Here is a 20169-nt window from a genome sequence, read left to right on the forward strand (position 1 = left end):
TCTTATAACTCAATAGAACCGTTAAGTTTGGGTTTCACAGATGCTTTCAGCTGGAACTGAACTTCTGTTGGAACTTCTTCAGATTCATTTTTATGGAATGAAAGACTGATTTTTTTTTTTTTTTAATAATGGAAAATATATTTTTATTTTTCTGACAAAGTCCTCTCAGTTGATTCTTACAAGTTTATCAACTTGATATAAAGCTGAATACTAAGTTACATACTTAGCAAGAAAGACATGGATTCTGCTTAACCCTCAAACTTTATCTGGATTTTATTCTACTGTATAGAAAGGCTGTCTAAATGGAGAAGTTACAGCACACCAGGTTTCCAAAAATGTGTTCCTATAAAGAGAAGATAATTTATTTAGAGACTGGTATATCAATGACCATCAGTAAGATATTTTTCCAGCTTAGAGGCTAAATACAATTTGTGAAAAAGGAATGTGGTCATACAAGTTTTTCATAGAGATTTTGAATCAATTTGAATTAAATGATGCCTATTTTCATTTATTTTTAAATTATTTCCTTTTTTAAAAGAAATACGCCTTTTCTGTAACTTGACTCCCTAAATACCTCCCAAACTGAGGTATTCACCTGAGGAATCTATTAGTAATTCTATTCCTGTTTCCCAGGAAATGTCAGGGAGAAAAAATGGCCCATGCAGTGTGACCTGAAGGTCAAGAGATTCAGGCTCTGACAAATTGCATCCAGAAGCGTATTGCACAGTTGATGACCCCTTGCTGAGACTGTCTTGCCTCCAGCTTCATCTGTCATGAGTGAACCTGGGCTGTTAGTTCAAGTTTCTCAGATGGTTTAATCTGTTTCAGTGCTTTGAAGGTTGAGCTGAATGTTCCACTGTGATGTGGACAAACTCACTTAAGGATTGATAAGGTTCACGTAGCATGCAGTTGGAAGCACAAAGTTTACTTGGGCAGTTTCTGGAGTGCCATTCCTACTACCTGCCCAGGAGATGTTGCTATATCCTGCAGCAGCTGAAGCTATCAAGTGTTTTGAAGGTTCATCTCCACATAAAGTGCACTAGAGAGAGTTAGCAAATCAGAAGGCCAAACTCCAAAGAAGATGACACAAATTCTGGCTGAGCCTGTTGCTACTACCTGAAGTCCAGAGTGGCTGGAGATCCAACAGGGACCCACTTGTAAACTTGAGTTATGGACAGATAAATTCTGTAATTACTCAAGTTCTGATTGAGCATAAGCAGGAATTTAAATGCTTCTAGATCCCAGGATTTGGCCATATGGATACCTGAACATTAAATGTTTATAAGGCTTCATTTAGAAAAATGTTGACCTTTGGCAGCTGTCACTGAAATTAAGCCATTGAAGAACTTCATAGTTCTCAACATGAAGAACTGAACAGTTACCATGAAATTTCCATATGAGAAGGACATAAATAAGTCAAATGCTACAGAATATATGAAGAAACATTCTCCTTCCTGTGTCATTACATTTCACATTGTTTCTAAAAGAAGGGAAGTACAGTTGCTTGGAATGGAAATTTGTAAATGTCCCCAGATCTTTGAATGGGTATGTAAGGTGAGGACCCTAAACTGGAGCTTTTGAGGTTGCGATACATGAGTAATCCCACTGTTGTTACCAGATATAATACCCAACTGGATACCAATGGGTTATTCAACAGTAATCAACATTTGACATTGTACAAAGGGATCTTTAGTCCTACTTCATCTGTTGTTACATGAAATTTCTCTTTTAAGTGGAAGCTTCTGAATCTTTATTTTATATACTCTCCATCAATGTACTTGTATTTGGTCTTTTAGATTAAGCATAGTACCAAAATTAATGTATGTGAAAGGATATTACGCTCCGACTAAGTATTTTTTGTTGTCTTCATAGGTTTCCCCTGACCTACAGAATGAAGTGCTTATTAGCCTATTAGAGACTGACCCAGATGTTGTGGACTATTTGTTGAGGAGGAAAGCTTCCCAGTCATCGTGAGTAATCTGTTTTTTCATCATCCCTGTTTCTGCTGGGAATTTCTATCTCCCACTGGAAGTGTTCAAAAGGTTCTAGTTTTCCACAGCTCTTCTGCACTGTCTACAGTAGAGTAGAAATATCCTCCCCATTACACAGACTCTGCCAAAGAAATTATGACTCTTGTACAGTGTTTTCTAAAGACAAATCTTGTTTCCCGATTCAGAGGAAAGATTGCGTTCTGCTGTAGCCAACAGAATGACATGTACATAAAAATATTCAGTGCACTATTATCTGACAGGATGTATTCTAGTGATCTGCTGGTTCATGTCTTGGGTTTGTTGTAGTCTTCAGTAACAGGAGGCATGTATTACAGTATCCTTGAAACACACCCTAGAGTGCCTTAACATAACCACGGCTAGCCATTTGACCAGTTTGTTGTTCTTTTCCTATTGTATATACATAGGACATTGTAAACAAGTCAACTGCCACAACAGCAGGTTTATGGAGACTCTTTGGATATTATTTAATTGTATGTTTTGTGAAAGATCTGAAGAGAAAAAAAATCACACCGGTCTCTATTGCAGTTATGATACATAACATATTCCAACTTTGTGTATGGTGAATATATGCCTACACTTGTGTGCCTTAACGCTGTGAGTTTGTACATTCGGATTAACAGGATTCCTGGCTTTCTCATGGGACACACAGTCATTGCCTTTATTCTAGTGAATCCCAATATGTCAGACCCCAGAATCACAAAATTTGACAAGCTTGCTTTAAGTAATTTTTAAGAGGTTTCCTAGACTCTAAACTCTCTGGGACAGATTGGACTTTGTCTTCCTCCTGTGTATGTGGAAAGTGCCTAGTGCATTGAGAATATAAATAAAATTTAATTTGTACAGTCAGTTAGCTACAATTTTTTTTCCTCTCCCTCCTAACATTGTGTAGTTGGGGGTAATGTAATAATGTGCCTGGCTTTAAAGGAAGAGGTATAAAAGAAATAGTATAATTAATACATGGAGGAAAAAGCTTTCTTTAATTATAAAAATTATAAACAAAAATATGTGCAGAATATATCATGTGTTGTAAAGGATTTTATTAGTTTGTTGACTTAACCACATGAACACATAACACGCAGTAGCAAATTATCACAGATCATCTGATTTGTGGTAATTGTCTCTGTGTGTTTTCTTAGTGTACCACAGATATGAAATAATTGCAGTTAGTTCACGTCTGACTGACGAGTAACCATGTGTATATTTAGAGCACAATAAATGCAGGATAATTAGAGGTACATTAGCTGTATTTTACACTTGTTTCACATTTGCCATGAACCAAGACCACAGTCAGGAGAGACACTGCAAGTCGCATGACATATGGTGAAGTCTGTAGAGGCTTCTTTCTTTAAGCCCTCAGTTTGGAATGATCATATTTTTTCTAGCTCAAGCTAACAAAAACCTTCATGCTGAATTTCACCATATATGTAATATAAAGACATAAAATTGTATCTCACATGTGGCTACACATACCAATTGAGCATAAATTTGTCGCAAATCATTGTGGATGTAACAGATTATTGTTAGATCCTGTTTCCTTTAAGTTAATTGACTTTTCCTTGAGCTTCCTTACTTTTCAGCCAGCATGCACACCTATAGGAGAAAATGGATCTTCTGTGCAAAGCTGGTCACAGCTGACAAAAGGGGTTTTGTAAGCAAAGGTTACAAAACCAAATAGGAACATATGGCTACACTAGTACCAACTTATTGTATTTTCAGTAATGGGCAGATGAAGTATCACTGAAATAGGAAAAACTTACTATGTATCATTTTTCTTCTACTCTGCTGTCATGTAAGTGATTTTCTTAATGTTAATGAGGTATGTTTTCACTGTGATTGCAACTTCTTGGTTAAGATATTCCAGGCAATTAGAGGGAATGTTGCTTAGTGTTATTGCTAGGAGTGTGATGCTCTTAAGAGATTCATCTATTTCAGAACATAATCTCACTTTTGAGGCTACGTATTTGTTGGTTATTTTTCCTGTAAGAAATGTGAGGCAGCAGACAACAAGGAGATGTTTGTCTTGATTTGATAAAAGTGAGCCTCCAAACTACATCCTTACTAGTCTTGGAAATTTCCTGGTCATATACTCAAGACCCAAATTGGGATCCATGGAACAGAAAGCTTTACATATTCTTAAGACAATCTTCATCAGAAAAGCTAGTTGACTGCATAACATAGAGCGTGGAATCTACTTCAAGACTTTAATGTCATATTAATTGCTCTGAAGGTCCTGCTACTGCAATTGCCCTCACATCTCTGCTTTTGATGTCATTACAAATGCTTTCTTGGCTGTGATCTAACAGAGAAAACGCGATCTCTTTTCCTCCCCAGTGGAGCACAAATCAGATGTTCCTCATCTTTCAGTTCTCTTAAGAGTTGAGCATCATGAATGGTGTGTCAGGGAGTTTATGGAAGTCATTCATGGTAAAGCACTAATTACCATTGGCAGCAATTATGAAGTCTGCTTTTGTGGATGACTTTCCCAACTTTTTTGTATGTTGGCTTGATGACAATGGAATTTGGGGTTTCCAGCTGTAAGATGAAGCATCTTTAAACTAACACAAAAATAAAATCTGTTTCTTACGATTATTTATTGCTTATGATGGTTGGTAGTCCTTGTAGAGTAAATGAGTTTAAAAGCTACAGAATTTTTGAATGTTTTTGGATGGTGATGATGGGTTTTAATCCATCCTAACCTGTGGCGCAAAGATGAAGCTGTACAATAGGCCATATAGTATGTGTAAATGCAGTTTTCAAAGCTGCAGAGGCTCCCTGAATCATTGAGTCCTCTACCCTGTTACAGCAGCAACCACATCATAATCCCGTAACAATCTGTTTTGTTGGTGGCACCTATGTTGCTCAAATATGTGTGGAAATTAGTACTGCATGCTGCCAAGCCATCACACACTGTATGATTTGCCTCTTGTAAGACATAATTGTTTTCCCGCTCAGAAGCTTTAAGGTATAACAGAAAAGGATTTCTGCCAAAACCAAAAAGGGATTTCCTGTTTTGATGACCTTGATGCCAGTAGAAAAGTAGGAATATCCCCAGTAGAAGTAATTATTATTATTAACATTTTTCCAGTTCACCCATGCAAGTAGACTCTGGTGGATAACATCAGTTCAGAAGGATGCCAGTTAACAAGGAAAGCCCAAGACTCCTTCATAGCGTAGTTGATTTTTGTTTTGGAATCTGAAATAGTATTTTTGAACACGTGGCATAGGTTCCTTCTGCAGTTTTCAAATCTTTCCATTTGTACGTAACCACTTTTTAAATCTTTTCCTTAACATAGTTCATAACCACTAGAAAATACTTTACTTGCCTTCCCATTTCTCACATTTGATAATACATAATCTTCTATTATTCTTTGTGGAGACCATAATCTGCCCTTATTCATAGACTGCATATAGGTGAGTGGGTATCTTGCGCAATATTTACATTTGCCTCCCAGTGTAGTTTTTCCCCAGTGTGTGGGTAGAGAATCTCACAGCTATCCAGGGGAAGATGGATTTTGGATTTTAGTAAACATCTGCTTGCTACTGAATGCAAACTGTAAAGCAAACAGATGCAAAAGTTTTGTTTTAAGGAATATGTGAGAATTCGTTATTTATTTGGAAAGATGCGAGCCAAAATCTTTTACAAGTTGTGTTTTATTTTGTTCGTGAAGGGCATCATAAAGCTGCAAATGTATGAAATCAATTTGAAACTTTGAAGTATTCAATCCATTTTGACGATTTCTTGTAGTAAGATTGGCAGAGTCCACAGGCATTTTCTTTGATTTTTAAAGCTATTTTCTCTAAACAAATTTGAAAGTTATATTATCCATATGTAATTCCATGGGCTTACTAGCAGAAACTGGAAATGAGTTTAGAAACCTGAACATTTGGGTATTTCCAAAGGCTTGACAGTTTCCATTTAAGTAAATTTTTATCAGGAGCTCTGTCTTGAGAAGAGATAGACTATAACAGATCATTCAAGGTAAGACATGAAATCAGTGTTTCACAAAGCTCAAGTTTGTTCCCACATTCTTTCATTTCCATTTCCCTTTCCCCTATTCCTTGTGTTACCTTGCCATGGCTAAGTGGTGGTATACCTCTCTCTTTGCCCTGTGCAACATAGTTAGGTTTTGATCCTGCAAAGATTTACATGCGATAAGCCTTATTGGTGTCACCGTTAGTGCTAAGTATGTCTGTATGCTAGCAGGGTGAGGTTTAGATGACGTTCAGTCTAGAAAGCTGGAGAGAAAGACATTTGGTCGTAGGAAATCTACAGATACCAACATTTCTCCCCTTTTCTCTCAGGTCTTTCTGGTTCTTCTAAAATTCTAAAGACATTGCTTAAATCTCATCTTAACTCACTCCACAAGCTTTTTTAGAACTTAGGAGGGCAGAAAGAGAGGCGTAAGGGACAAAAAAAGAGAAGAAAAAATGTGATAGAATTGTACATACCTAAAAGACAGTAATTCTTCAGTGTGTGGCTGTTTCTAGATTAATTTACCTTGGACTCTTCTTCAGATGAGAAGTTGAGATGGGAAGTTACATAATTGAGGCATGATTTACTTTTTCTTTTTTAATGACTCCCCAACATTACCATACCAACCACGCTGGGAAGCCTGGGACAGCACTACTTTGCCAAACGTCAGCTCTGGTTTTGTGAGTTGGCCTCAGTTAAGGTTCAGGATCAGTTCAGTGATGGATTTCTTGCTGGGAGTTACCAAGGAGTAAACTTAGTTAATTTATTCCCAGCACTTTATGGTTGCTTTTATAGTGAAGAAAAAAAAAAAAAAGAATATTGAATAACATAATAATCACGATGTTGAGTGTATATATTTTGTGGTTTGGGACGTGCAATATGTAAATTGGCCAGGAAAAAAAACCCAACAGCTTGAAAGTGATGTTAAGTTTTGTCGTTATTTCTTTATTAATATTTAGTGTGCTGTGGCTAGCCTGTCTTACCGCTGTATGTTTTCTTTATTTTCTTTCTTCAGTTTTATTTCATTTGTCTGGAAAGAGGGTTATTGTTCCATAACAAGTAATGTGCTTTGGCTGCTCACTCGGTTCAAGCTCTCTTTGGATTTGACTCTCAGAAGGGCTGAAAGTTTTCAGTACACATTTACAAGTATGAGCCACTGTCGTATCACATGCAATTAGAGCAGATATTAACGTGAGGTCACTGAGAGAAGTGTTTGACTCGAGAAGCAAAAGATAAGCATCTAAGAAACAAAGATCAAGGTGCAGAGAAATGAAAAATTAGTAATAGAAATATAAATTAGGGAGGACTGATGGGAAAAAAGTTATGTTTGTTTACAGAGTATTTCTACATATTCTTTGGGAGGTTCAGTGACTCACTGACTGCCTCCTATCTGCATAGTAAACTGTAACAGTTCAAGAAGTCTCCCTCAAAGTTCCCAACACACTTTAAAAATGAGAGTTGTCTCTCTGAGCCTTGGCTGTACTTCAGTGGGGTTTTGTTTGCCTTTTTTTGTCAAAATTAAATGCAGGCCATGCTGTTGGTCATGTAAAGGTGAAAGGGTAAAAGAAGTTGTAGAAGTTACCAGAACCAGTTGTTTGCTGCTCCCATCAGAAGTACAGTAGATACATCTGCTTGTCCCCTGTAGAATATTTACCTTCTGATGTCTCTAGAAGAGGATCCTTCTCACAGCGTGAGAGGCAAGCTATGGTTTTTATTTCTCTGACTGTATAGTACTTCAGAATGGAAGAAGTGATTTTAGCATACTGCTTAGCATCAAACAAATCTTCCCTATCATGCCCTCAGATTTACTGTTGCAACAAGCTAAATTGTCAAGGTAACATAAGGAATTGATTCACTATTTAATCTCCTGTGGTGAACTGCACAGTTGTGTGTTTTTTGTTGTTTTCTTTCTTGACAGCGACATCTTTTGATTTTTAGTGGCCTCTGCTGGCCACTTCATGGCAAAAGTTTTACTCATGGAAAATTCACCTCTGTACTGCTTCTGAAGTGTTTTCATTTCAGCAGCTGTGATCATATTCCTGTATTTGATTTTATTTGTACGATGTCAAACTGCACCTGTAGCTGTGAACATAAAGCATTTTTCACTAACAGTAGTTTGTTTATCAAAATTTCTCAGGAGCCCTGAGACGCTGCGGTCAGAAGGTTCCTACTCCACGGGAGGAAGACATTCTTCCACAGACTCCAACAAAGCTTCAAGCGGAGATGTCTCCCCTTATGACAACAACTCCCCGGTACTGTCTGAGCGCTCGCCGATGACAATGCAAGAAGAAGCTGCCCGCAGCCCAGATAAGCTGTACAAGGTACCTGAACAGTACATGCTGGTTGGACATTTGCAGCCTAAGACAAAGGAGAATTCTTCTGCATCACAGACTGGAAAAGGTAGAGTACATCCTGCTCATGTTTCTCCTGCTCAGCATGTGATGGGGATTTCTGAAACAATTGAAAAGCATCTGCTCTGTTTTATCATCTACCAGGACTTGAGAGAAATAGTGTAAATAACCTTACAAGAAATGACTGACCAACATTCTTGTGTTGAGCCCGAAGGGTCTGTGCTCAGTCCTCCTCGTTAGCTCAGCCATCTGTCAGGGATGCTCTTGGTATGGCATTTCTCAAAACTTAGAGCTTTTATTTAGGAAAATAGAACTATGTATGTCCTGCTTTTCAGCCTGTCTCTGACAGCATGGCAAAGATTTTGATTTCTAGTCCTCATCCATAGGATGGTAATACCTGCAAAGTTATGGTCCAGACTTTGGAAAAATCTGAGACATTAAGACGTCAAGCTACAAATTTTCTCCAATTGAAAAGAATGACCTCAGCTCCTTCTCACTGGAGAACATAGCTGAGCTATGTTCTGCTATGTTCTGCTTACATCTGCTACCAATTACACATCTAGCAATACTAGTGCAGGGATCCATAATTTCCATAGCTATCTAGGGAGTGCACACCTGAATGATTTCTTCTGTAAAGAACTGTGATTTAAACTGATAGCTCACCAGCACTTCAAGATGCTTTTAATTTAAACATATTTTTTAAAAAAATTTACATTCATGAAATGCGTATTTAGGGAGCCATACTTTAAGGACTTTCAGTGCTTAGGGATGCAGATAACTGTATGGTGGTATTTTTAAAACCATTTTATTTCAGAGGTACTAGTTAGGCACTTAATTCCCTTTGGAATTAATGGGATTTAGACTATTATCTCAATTATATGCTTTATAAATGTCAGTGGGTATTTATTTTCTGTATTCAGCATGTAAATCTCTGAATAGGTTTCAAAATTTGGTTAGATTTCTAGTAAGTTATAAACAGGAAATTACATGAAGTTTTATCATACTAACCATCTTTTGGATTTTAATATGCATCAAAACGATACTGGACCATGACAAATTAGACATTCCTTTACTGCCAGATGGAATCAGAAAAAGGCACAAACCAGTTATAATCCAGCACAATGCCTGGCGTGCGCATTTCATTAAATCTCTAATCTGTGTTAGCACTTCCTTGTAAGAACAAGTGATGCTGCAGGTTGATAGAGCATACCTTACAGTGACCCCTGGGGCTGGGACTGCCTGAGGGAGCTTTGCCCTTCTTTCCCATAAAAAGCACATGAACTACCTTCTGTTGACCAAATCCTCCTGTTCTCGTGCAAATTCTCCCACTGACTTCAGTAAAGCTTAAGGGAAATTCCACTCTCTCAGCAAGCTCAGGTGTCCTGCCCATACAGAGCTCACTGAATTCATTACAGGGTCTGAGCCTGAAACAGCAAGTAACTGTGAACAACACATTTGAGAGCTGTTTGTGTTAGGTGCATGGTGAGCCACATGCTAGTGTATGTTAACGACTCTGACACCTTACATAAAGTTTTATGTCCTCTTAACTTACCATTCCACTTGAATGCTTTTAAATAATCGCTTATTCATTAAGGATTGATTCATCATCTTCTTCCTGTTCTTACTGCTATTTAGATGTTTCCGAAGATCATTTTGATATCTGGGGCACCTGGCATTCAACGCTGAAAAGTGGCTGCAAAGATCCAGCAATGACAGGTCAGTTATTTCTCAGAAGTATTAAGCCCAAATCTAGGAAAGACATAACAATTTCCTGGGTTTGAGAAATCGCAGTGAAACCAGTAGAACTCGCATTGTCCAGAGTTGGACTTTTAAAAGGTTGCTGTTCAATGAAGTACGGAGAAGCCCAGTGGTTATACAAATGCAGCAACATTTCAAACTGTCACAAGATCATTTAAAAAGTCATTTTAAAATTACTTCAAAAAATAGTTTTGTATTCTTCTAAAAGTCATTGGAAGGTGGATGCCTGGTGGGGATTTGAGAGCAGCCGCTGCAGTGGCACTAGCACAGGCTGTGAGATTGGCAACCCTGGGTGCTGACCCTGCCACTGGCCGGCGTGGTCCCGGCAAGTCCCTGGCCCTGCCTTTGTTTTTCTCCCATCTGCACTCACCTCACAGAAGAACTGTGAGACTAAAACACCCCTATGCTTTTCAGGCATTTTTAAAGATGTTAAGTGCTGCAAGACTTTATGTCAGAGCCAAGTATGAGAGTCACCAGGTAATATATTAGACATGGTTGAGATAGATGTAGGGCTGCTGCTCTGTGTCCCCAGGTTCAGCCGGTGATGAGGCTGTTCCACCTTCAGTCGCATAGCCTGATGATAAAAGTCCCCATCCCTTTTCTACAGAGTGATGCAGGGGAAAAGCAATAACCTGTTAAATGCCACGTAAATGATTACGCAGACTGATGTTGTCTTTCTGACTCTGGCCCCCAGGTTCTTACGGGAACATTTATGAAAGCAGCTTGCTGCGACCCGGACAGTGCTCTCTTTCCCAGGGGAACCTTGCCATGTATTCTCCTCGGTGGCAAGGCAGCTCCTCCGAATTGGACAACGGCAGGCAGGTCATGCGAAGGAGCCAGACGACTGCTGCGATTCCTGAGTGTCAGCTCCATCCCATGGTGTCTCGGGTGTGCAGTAACCCACAAATAGAAGTCGGCAGTAGGAGTTCAGACCTGTCACACTCAAAGTCGGAGCGGCACTTGACTTTAAGCAGTGTGGAGGACCTCAGTGAGCATGACTTGGACGTGGGCTGCTCACAAAGCACAGCCAAGCCCTTCTACAGAAAAGAGAGACCGCCACCCCCCTACCCAGGCCCAACAAAAGCAAGCTCTACATTGTCACAGCGATCGAGCGTTTCTTCAACGTTGCACTCTTTCTGGAGACTTCAACGCCAAGAAAAAAGTTCAGGGACCAGAGCAGCTGGAGGACTGCCAGCCAAAGCCCCTGACCAGGCCACCTCCAGGCAGGAGCAGCTGGCCCCGCATACCCAAGCGGGTCACGTCTATTCCACAGCACCTCACAGTCAGAACAGTAAAAACGTTTCAGAGGCGGACTGGCATGACTGGCAAAGGGAGAGGTGGCAGATTTGGGAGCTTTTATCAGCTGATAACCCTGATGCCCTCCCGGAAACCCTTGTATGATCGGACTCTGCAGAACTGCCACTCATACCCTCCCTCTCATAGGAAAACAACTGTGACATTGGAAAACGGGGAGGGCTTGTTTGTTTTATACCAACTGAATTGCATATACATTTTTTAAACTTTGTTCACTTTAATTTCTTAACAGCACTGTCAACAGTTCATTTACAAATACAGTATGTTCCTGTTTTTCAGCAAGCTTTTGAGGAAAAAACAAGATGAAAATTTTAGTCTAATAACTCTGTATGCATACGCTGTGTATAAGACAAAACTGTTGCTTTGATGTTGCTAAAAATGTATTTATATATCTGCAGTTTTGATGATTGTATATTCTGTAATGGGTATTGTATGATAATCATATATTATGTTTTCATATACAGATGTCAATCAATCATGACTGCTTTTTTAAAAATCACTGCACTTACATTACCGTGATATGCGTTGGAATTCTATAGAAAGTGCACAAGCTGGTTTCTGTGCTTATATAAAAAAAAAACTCTTAAAGGGGGAAGTTGTCCTTCTTTTCACTGCCTATTGAAAAACACTAAAATAGAGTGGAACATGAAAAGCCATATATTTTATAAGGGTAGTAGTGAGCTTAGAGGGGAAAATACCAAATATTTTTTTCTTATAAATATATTTGCAAACAAAATTAGAATTTGATACAAGATTGTAAAAATATTTTTTTAGATTCTGATAGGAAGCAGCTCAGAGAATCACCCAAGAGCAAGGCCATGCCTAAACCAACTAAGGATGTAGTGCAAAGGTCTGCCCTCCCATTCTAGAGGAAAACCAATGTTATATATACAGGATATAATATATATATTTATAAATGTATGATTTTATGTATTCTTCTAAAACAATAAACTGGAATCCAAATTTTAGAAAACCAAACCCAATAAATTGAGGTGTGTAACAACTGAGGAAGAATATGGCTTTTCCTTTGAAATAACAAAGCTTCAGCATTAAGAAAGTTAAAGAAAAAAAATGCAGACAGACAAGACATAGGAAAGGGAGTTACACAGAGTTTCAGAAATTAACATGATATTTGGAGAAGTTCACAGCTGCATTTCTATAAATATTGTGCCAAAGTCTGGGTCAATAGTACTTCTTCAGTAACTGTATGTTGCATTGTTCAATGTTGCTGTTTTATACACGTTCTGGTGTTTTTAAATTGCAAAATTGTTTATGGCCAGCAGGTGGCAATGTACTTCAGTATTCTAAAGAGAATTCTTTTTATCACTTGATAAGGGAAAGTGTATCATATCAAAAGAATTTTATAAAACGTATTAGTCTTAATTTTAATGAAGTTGAAGACTTACTCAGTGATGTTGTCTTTGAGTTCTATCTTGTGCCATAACGATGGAATAAAAAGCTAAGCAAAATAATGAGCATATTTTTTGCTCCTTTTTTTGAAGTAAGGTTTATGTAAAAATTGGTGTGTTTTTATTACATTCTTGAGTACTTCTGTCAAAAACATCTAAAAGGCTTAGGAGCTTAAGGACCACTTTCAAATATGACTTAAATATACAAGATCCAAGATTTTACTTGAGTTTTAGGCTTAAAATCCATCACATTAAGAGTCTGCCCATCGTATCTCCATTTCCCAAGTAAAGTTGTTAGATAAAAGCACTAACCCAAGTAGAAAGGGGCAGGATTTGGCCTTTGACTGTTGCAGCACTGTCAGGCTGGCCAGCTCTTTTTATGAATACTGCATTCAGGATATATCTCAGCTCTCTTCTTCTGGTGGTTGCAAGGCTTTTCCAAATACCGTCTTGATACGAGACTTGATAGGAAAAGGTTCTTGCGTGTAGCTTGTTGCGGCAGCTCTGTGTCAATTTATTACCCCCAAAAACCCACCCCAAATTAAAAAGATAGTGGAATATAAGGAAGGACAAAAATGAGCTCTCACAAGCAATCCTCACTATTTGATCTTGTCTCAATATTATCCCAGGCTTGATACAGATTTGCTACAGGGAATTAAAGCTCCCTAATAGTCCTCCAAACCAGGCACGGTATAAATCCTGCTGCAGAAGACACTCTACTCACCAGATGTCCATCTCTTCATTATAAATGCCTTTCTAAACACAGAAGCACCTGCACATTTTTAACATTTTAAGTGAAATATGTCTAATTATTACTCAGCCTCCTAAAGAGCTTGCTTTTCGCCAGTACCTCTCTCTGTATATATGTGTATATACACGTATATTACCATCTATATGGAGTTTATGCGAAAACGGAGAACAAAAAACAAGACCACTGCTGGAGGACAACCTTGTCTGCACACATTTCAATATACAATTGCTTGGAAGAAAAGAGATAGGGAATAAGTTCTGATGAATTAAAGTAACGCTTGCCAAGATTACATCATTTCTGTCTGTTATTTTCATTTGAACAGGACAGAGCAAAATTATCATGAGCAAGTTAAGGCTGTAGTAATTTTTAGTTGTACCTCTTTCCAGGCTGAAATCAGTGACATAATTTCTTTTGATGTCTTTTTTATATTTCAGAAGACATGTAGTTGTGAAAGGTTGTTTCTAGTTTTATGTTAGCTGATGGATCTGTGCGGGCTATTCCATTTTAGATCTCTGCAATGTTTTTCTTCCTATGACACATGATCTTGTACAGCCATAATAGTCCTCTTACGGGGAAAGCCCGTAGCGTGGGGCTATCGAAGCCTTTTCTCTGACTGCTTCCCTTGGGAGCAGGATTCCTGCCGTAGCAAAAGGGTCATGGGCCTCTGCTTCAGTGAAGTGTGGCAGAGAAGGTCTCCTCCGGAGGTCTCGAGGCCTCAGGGCAAACTCCTGCAGTTCAGTTCCCTCCCATCGCTTCCTGTCGCACCACGCTGTCATACCTAGGACTGAAAAAAAACCTCTTTTCCCTGACGGTCTGCATTACCTCCTCTCGGGGGGTGTCTCCTGGCTGGGAGGAAGGGTGTGCTGCACCCACAGGTGAGCCCAAGGGAGGTGAGATGTGGGTGCCCCAAGGACGGGGTGCCTGCAGGTTGCCCACAGGGCAGGGATTGCTCTTCTCTCTTCTGGTGCAGAAATAAAAAAAACGAGAGGAATCGGTGGGGCTCTAGATACAAGCCAAATGTGGTGGGGAACCTCTGAGGCAAGGGAAAAAAGGAAAAGCTCAGAGTTTAAAATATTACTTTAAAAATTACTGTTGCTGCCGTCTTTTAAAACAAGATGTGGTTACGCAGTTGACTTGCCCATTCCAAGACCATGCTCCACTGCTGAGGGGTAAAGTCGCACCTTCTCCCTCTTCCCCAGCCTCCTATCCCATCCCTTGCAGCAGGTCTTGGAGTGGTGGGAGGAATCCTGGGGCTTGTTGCTCTGGCTGAAGCTTGCCCTGTACAAGGAACCCATAAAATTCAGGTAGCTCAGTGGCTTTCACAAGTGGTAGGCACAGGGGAGGAGAAGGGACAGGGTCAGAGACGGGGGAGAGGGGGAGGGTGGGACTGGCCACCCTCTCTGGCAGCAGCCTCCAGTTAGCCCTGTTTAAGCTACTCGTGCAACTGCAGGGCTTGCTGCTGCAACGTGTAGGCAAGAGCCCAGCCAAGCACTTGAGAGTGGCTCTGTGTTACAAACCTAAAAGCCAATCTGACTGCCGGCTTGGGTGCTTGAAATCTCGCAAGTGCTCTGCTGTCTACATCGGAGCCTAGGCTGCTACCATGGCACAGCTGAATGCTGCTCAGAACGTCTCTGCTGTTGAAACGGTGTGGTTCAATGGGCTGGAATTTGTGGTTGTATGGCCTGGGGAGGGGGGGTGTCCTGTTTTATTACTAATTTTGTTGTTTCACAGGCATAGGTCGAGGTCAAAAACCTCAGTTCCAGCCTTTCTGGAGCACCGTCTTGTTCTGTGGTGCTGGTCTGGCAGAGGGCCAGGGACTTCCTTCTCCTCTGGGAAACACACGGGATGTCTGAGCCTCCCCTTGCTCCCTCGCTCTTTCTCTCTCTTTCCCTTCTCTTTGCATTCGTTTCCAAAAAAATAAATGAGTAGCTCCATTGGGCAATGCCGTAACCCCACAGAACTGCAAAGCAGTGGAAATGGTTCTCAGTCACATTAAAGAGTATCTTGACATCAGTAAGCCCATTTACAACATCACTGAGAATAGCGAACTACCGCTGTGCTACAGGCGCTTTAGGGGAAGGCATCTCGGCGTCCAGACAGTACTGCAGAGACCGCAGAGCTATTCAAGGCATGTAGACACCCAGAGTGCTGGGTCATAAAATGCACGGTCTCTGAGAATAGCATTCATCTAATTTTTCTGAAGTTTAAAGCATCTCCAAAGGTGGTATCTACATCCGGAAAAGTCACTCACAAGCTCCCTTTTTATTCAGTGGAGAAAGGCAGGTATTTCTGTGCCACCACCCATACAGCCTACTTGAGTCTTTCTTTCAACAATCGTCCCGTTTGAAGGGCTGGTCACTAGAAGAGCCCATTTCTTTCCACTGCCGATATAAAGGAAGCCTAAATAAGTTGCCCAAATAGAGACCTCTCTACGGTAGCCCTCCAAGTCTGGCTGAATGAATCTCACCCTAAGGGTCTGGTAAAACAGAAGGAGGATGGCGCTCCCGGCAGCAGTAAGAAGGAGCATTTAATAACGCCGTTGTCTAATGCCAACAAATTATTACAGCCTGGGGACAGGAAAGCAAGACGTTCAGCACACCTTTCCAGCTCCTGGGAAAAGCGAAACTTATCCGGAGGCCTCGGCGATGCTGTGCTATTCCCTGGGCTGCCGGGCGACCCTGGGGCTGGTGGGGCTGGCAGAGACAGTGCTGCTCCTGGGGGCCTGGGAAGGTGGCCGGCACAAGGAGACGGCACGCTCAGCTCTGCCAGGTGCTGCAAGAAATCCAGGCTTTTTGGAAAGTGAGGGAGACGCACTGCCTGGTCTGGAATCGCACCTTTTTGTTGTTGTTGTTTGGGTTTTTTATATGGGATTTAGTTATTCACTGAAAACTCTGTTTCTGGCTGATCGGAAAGCATTCATGAACAGGACCAGGATTTAATTAATTTGGTCAGCCAATTAAAAAATGAATATGGGATTTATGAAAGCAACCTGATTTGGGCATTTTGGAAATAGAGGGGGAAGGGGGTTTGGGCTGAATCCCAAGAGGCACTGGCAAATGGAGACAGGCAGATAAATTGTTCCTTGAGAAAGAGGGGGGTTAATCGTCCTTCCTCTGCCGCTGAGTAAGCAAATGCCTTTGCCACTGGAGTTTTAGGGTCGCAGAGGGAGGGAGGGAAGAGGAGAGCTGTCTTCATCCACTTCTAGCCAGAACTGCATTTGGGAGGGGGTGAAAGAGTGTGTTAGAGCAAGCGCCAGCACGATCTCCAGCTGGGTGGTTACTGCGCTCTCTGAGTGAGGACTTGAGTCTCAGACTCTGGACCCTCTTCTAACGATTATTTAAACTTCTAAATAAAAGAGAACAATTTTTTAGCAACGTCTTTGTTAAACAAAGGGGACATAAGGGGATGCCTCAGATCACCATTTCCTTTTGCTGGGGCTCTCTCTTTTCCGTATGTCCCCTTCCAAGCATAGCTATGAGCTTTAATAAAAAAAGAATTTTTAAAGGGCCTGGGAAACAAAAGCATGTGCTTCAAAATCTGGAGTGGAAAAAAAGTCAGAAGAAGATCAGAAAAGACCTGGCCCCATGCTACTGAACAACGAGCAGCCCCTTTCTCTCCCCTGCGCCTGCGTGCCGGGGGGGCTGAACCCTGCTCGCCAGGAGGGAGCGAGTGCGGCCAGCAGCCGGGTGTTCAGCCGTGGGGCTTCACGCTGAGGCACCAGGAGGAGAGGAGGGTGAGCACGGCTGTGCACAGGGCCACGCAGGTGCTGGGCAAGGCGCCGAGAGCAGCCCCAGCTCCCTCCGCCTGGCAGGTGAAGCTTCCCTTGCAGTCGGGGCACAGGGACATCCCCGCTGCTCTGGCCAGATGGGACCCTGCCAAGCTGAACCACCTCTGCCCAGAGCAGGCGGCTTATCGACACAGAAACCACAACTCCCAGCCGGTAATCACCGACAGACTGCTCCCTGCTCGGGCGCTTTGCCTCCCTGGTCAGGAAGGAAGATTTCTTACTGCATCGTCTTAATAAAATTCCAACTTTGGTCTGCTTTGAAAAAGGGCTACCGAAAAAGCAAAGCTTCCTTTAGAGTTTAAAAACTCTTCAATCATGAAGAGAAAAGATCATCTGAGCCCTGGTTACTATTTTCAGCCTCACAGAGGTGAGTAGACAAGTGTCCATCCAAACATACAGAAAGAAGAAAGAAAGAAAGAAAGAAGGAAAAAAGTTTGGACTGAAAAGCACTTTCTCATGCAGAAAATAACAAATGCGCACGGTAGCCTGCCAAGCAGGGTTACTGAAGTAAAAACACACTGTTCACTTGAGGACAAGAATCATATGATCACTTTGGGGAGACTGAGTGTTGAATATGGAAGCGGCATCTGGCTTTTCTCCTAAAAAAAGGTTTAAAAGGGTGAGATGCTGAACAAACTCTTCCTTACGCCCACAGGCTATTTCTGTAGCTCCCAATAGCCAGCTACAGGTTACCAGCTATGCTTTTGCCCAGGGTGGTATCGACATCGTGTAGCTGTGGCCTGATTTCGGATAGCAGGGAGAGCTGGAGTCCTGAAAAAGCTCAGAGCTGTAAGGAGGCTCTTCTGACATCTTCCTAAAAAAACAAAAAGGCCCCAGCTCCAGTGTTGTCAGCCACTTTGCAGTCTGTGAAAAAAGCAGTGAGGCTGGAAAAAAAAAAAAAGAAGGGAGGGCTCTGGAGTAGCAGCCTCGTCCCACGGGGACTGTCGGTAGGTGAACGTTATTTTAGAAGAACCTATTGCTGCTGATTCTGTGAGCTGACAGTGGTAAATGAGTGGTAGGACCTGGGGAGCTGGAAGACTTCCCTGTAAAAGGAACAACCCCTCTAATAAAAAAATAAAGAGGGAGAGAGAAAGTTTGCAATGGAGAATGAGTGCTGTTTTCCCATGACTGCCACTGACAGATCAGTTTCTGAACCTTCAGGCTTTCCCATCCCTGAAGAGTCAAGATTTGCAGCTAGAAACATCCAGGATCTGCGTGGTGGAGTAGAGGGGGTCTGGGAGCAGGAGCACCGGAGGGAACCCAGGAGGTGTGTTGAGGCCCTGCTAGCTGGTGTGTCTTGTCCTCTGTGCCACTGCAGGTAATTTTGCCTGATCCCTGGTGCTGGTGGGAAGATGGGTATGAGAATGTGTGTGAGCTTTGAGCTTTGCTGCAATGGCATTGCTACACAAGTGCTGGGACAGAGTCATACTGCCTTTTGTTCTGCTTTTCTTCTGGCCTTATGGCTCCTGCATTCTTCCTCGTGCACTAGCCAAGACTGAAGAAGTGATCTTCAGTATGTCCCTCCTTCACCGTATTTTCCTGTCATCTGGTGACTTGAACAATACTGCTGGGATGTACCAGGCCTATCTAAGCTCAGTGTCTATCATCTAGCTCTCCCATTGCCCTGCTTGGTGAAGGGGACCAAGGGCAGTGCAGCAGCTGCACATCACTCGTCAATGGACCACACGCAGCTTTCAGGTCCTGCCTTCCTCAGCCCTCTCCTATTTTCTTTTATCCACCTGGGAAGGGGCTGCTCAGGCTGGATCGTGCAGCGGGGGAGGCCTGTGCTGGCAGACTATGTCTGCCCGGGGAGTTACGGAGCCCGGAGCAGCTCTGGGGCTGCAAGGCTGTGTTGTTGGTAATAGTTTTGCTCCAGCTGCAGCGGCTGGTCTCAGGGCTGAATTGGTTGGGGTTGGTGTTTGCGCCTGCGTGGGGCTTGGAGGTCGGGGCAGCAGAAGTCTGGTCTAGCTGGAGCCTGGCCGCCGGACTGGTTTCTGCGGGGAGGGCGGGTGGTGCGTGCACATCTCTCCCGCAGGCCTGGACAGCCGAGGTTAGCTGAGAGGCTGGTGTCTGTCCCCAAGGACAGGGACCTTCGGGTGCTGCCCACTACGCAGCATCTACGCTAAGCCTCTGTGCCCTGGGACCCTTGGGCGGTTCTTCAGTGCTGGAGATGAGGTTGCCCGAGCCGTTTTGGCTTGTGTTGCACTGAAATGCCAAAGCCCCAAGGGTTAGGGCGTGTGGGTATAGCCCATACTGGTTTAAGGCACGGGGAGCTTGGGAAAGCTCGAGGCGCGCTGTGCCAACACCACGTTCCGTGCTGGGGGTAAGCAGGAAGCCTCAGGCTCTGGGGCTGCCTGTTGGACACCCTCGGACTCCCCTGCAGACACCAAACAGGGGCTCTCCCCCAGAGCCTGACAAGCTGCGCCAGGAGCACCCTGCACGCTGGGCAGCGTGGGTGGAAGCTCCAGCCCAGGGCCTCCAGCTCCCAGCCAGTTCAGGCTTAGATAAAGTGCACGCCTCACCTCGCTCTGCTTCACATGTCTCAAAAAAACGAGCAGCAAAGTTGACACCTGGGTTGCAGTATAAACTGACAGGGAAGGGAGAATCCGGTCTTGCCAGTCCTCAGGGGGCAGTTGCATGTTAGGCTGGAGGGAGAGGGCAGGGTATCTCGGCAGTCCCTGGGCTGGTGGCTTTGGGCGAGTCCCGTTAGGAAGGCAGCAGCGTTACCCCTGGAAAACGAGCCCTTGCTAGCCAGCAGCAGAAGTTGCTGTTTCACTCCTATTGCAGGAATAATGGGAAAGTGCCATGAAGACA

At 42.6% G+C, this 20169-nt stretch overlaps 1 protein-coding gene across 2 annotated transcripts in view; it reads left to right on the plus strand.

The window, feature by feature from the left end:
* The window catches only part of ARHGAP6 (Rho GTPase activating protein 6), a 341268-nt gene extending 328390 nt beyond the window's left edge, over positions 1-12878 (plus strand). For both annotated transcript variants that reach the window (XM_075522445.1, XM_075522451.1), the window contains exons 10-13: positions 1873-1970; positions 8123-8385; positions 9972-10052; positions 10789-12878. In XM_075522445.1, coding sequence (XP_075378560.1) covers positions 1873-1970; positions 8123-8385; positions 9972-10052; positions 10789-11495 — 1149 coding nt within the window. In that variant the 3' untranslated portion in view covers positions 11496-12878. The remainder of the gene's footprint in view (positions 1-1872; positions 1971-8122; positions 8386-9971; positions 10053-10788) is intronic.
* Positions 12879-20169: the final 7291 nt, after the last annotated feature.

This window comes from Mycteria americana, chromosome 1 (assembly GCF_035582795.1).
Source record: "Mycteria americana isolate JAX WOST 10 ecotype Jacksonville Zoo and Gardens chromosome 1, USCA_MyAme_1.0, whole genome shotgun sequence".
In the NCBI taxonomy this organism is placed as follows: domain Eukaryota; kingdom Metazoa; phylum Chordata; class Aves; order Ciconiiformes; family Ciconiidae; genus Mycteria; species Mycteria americana.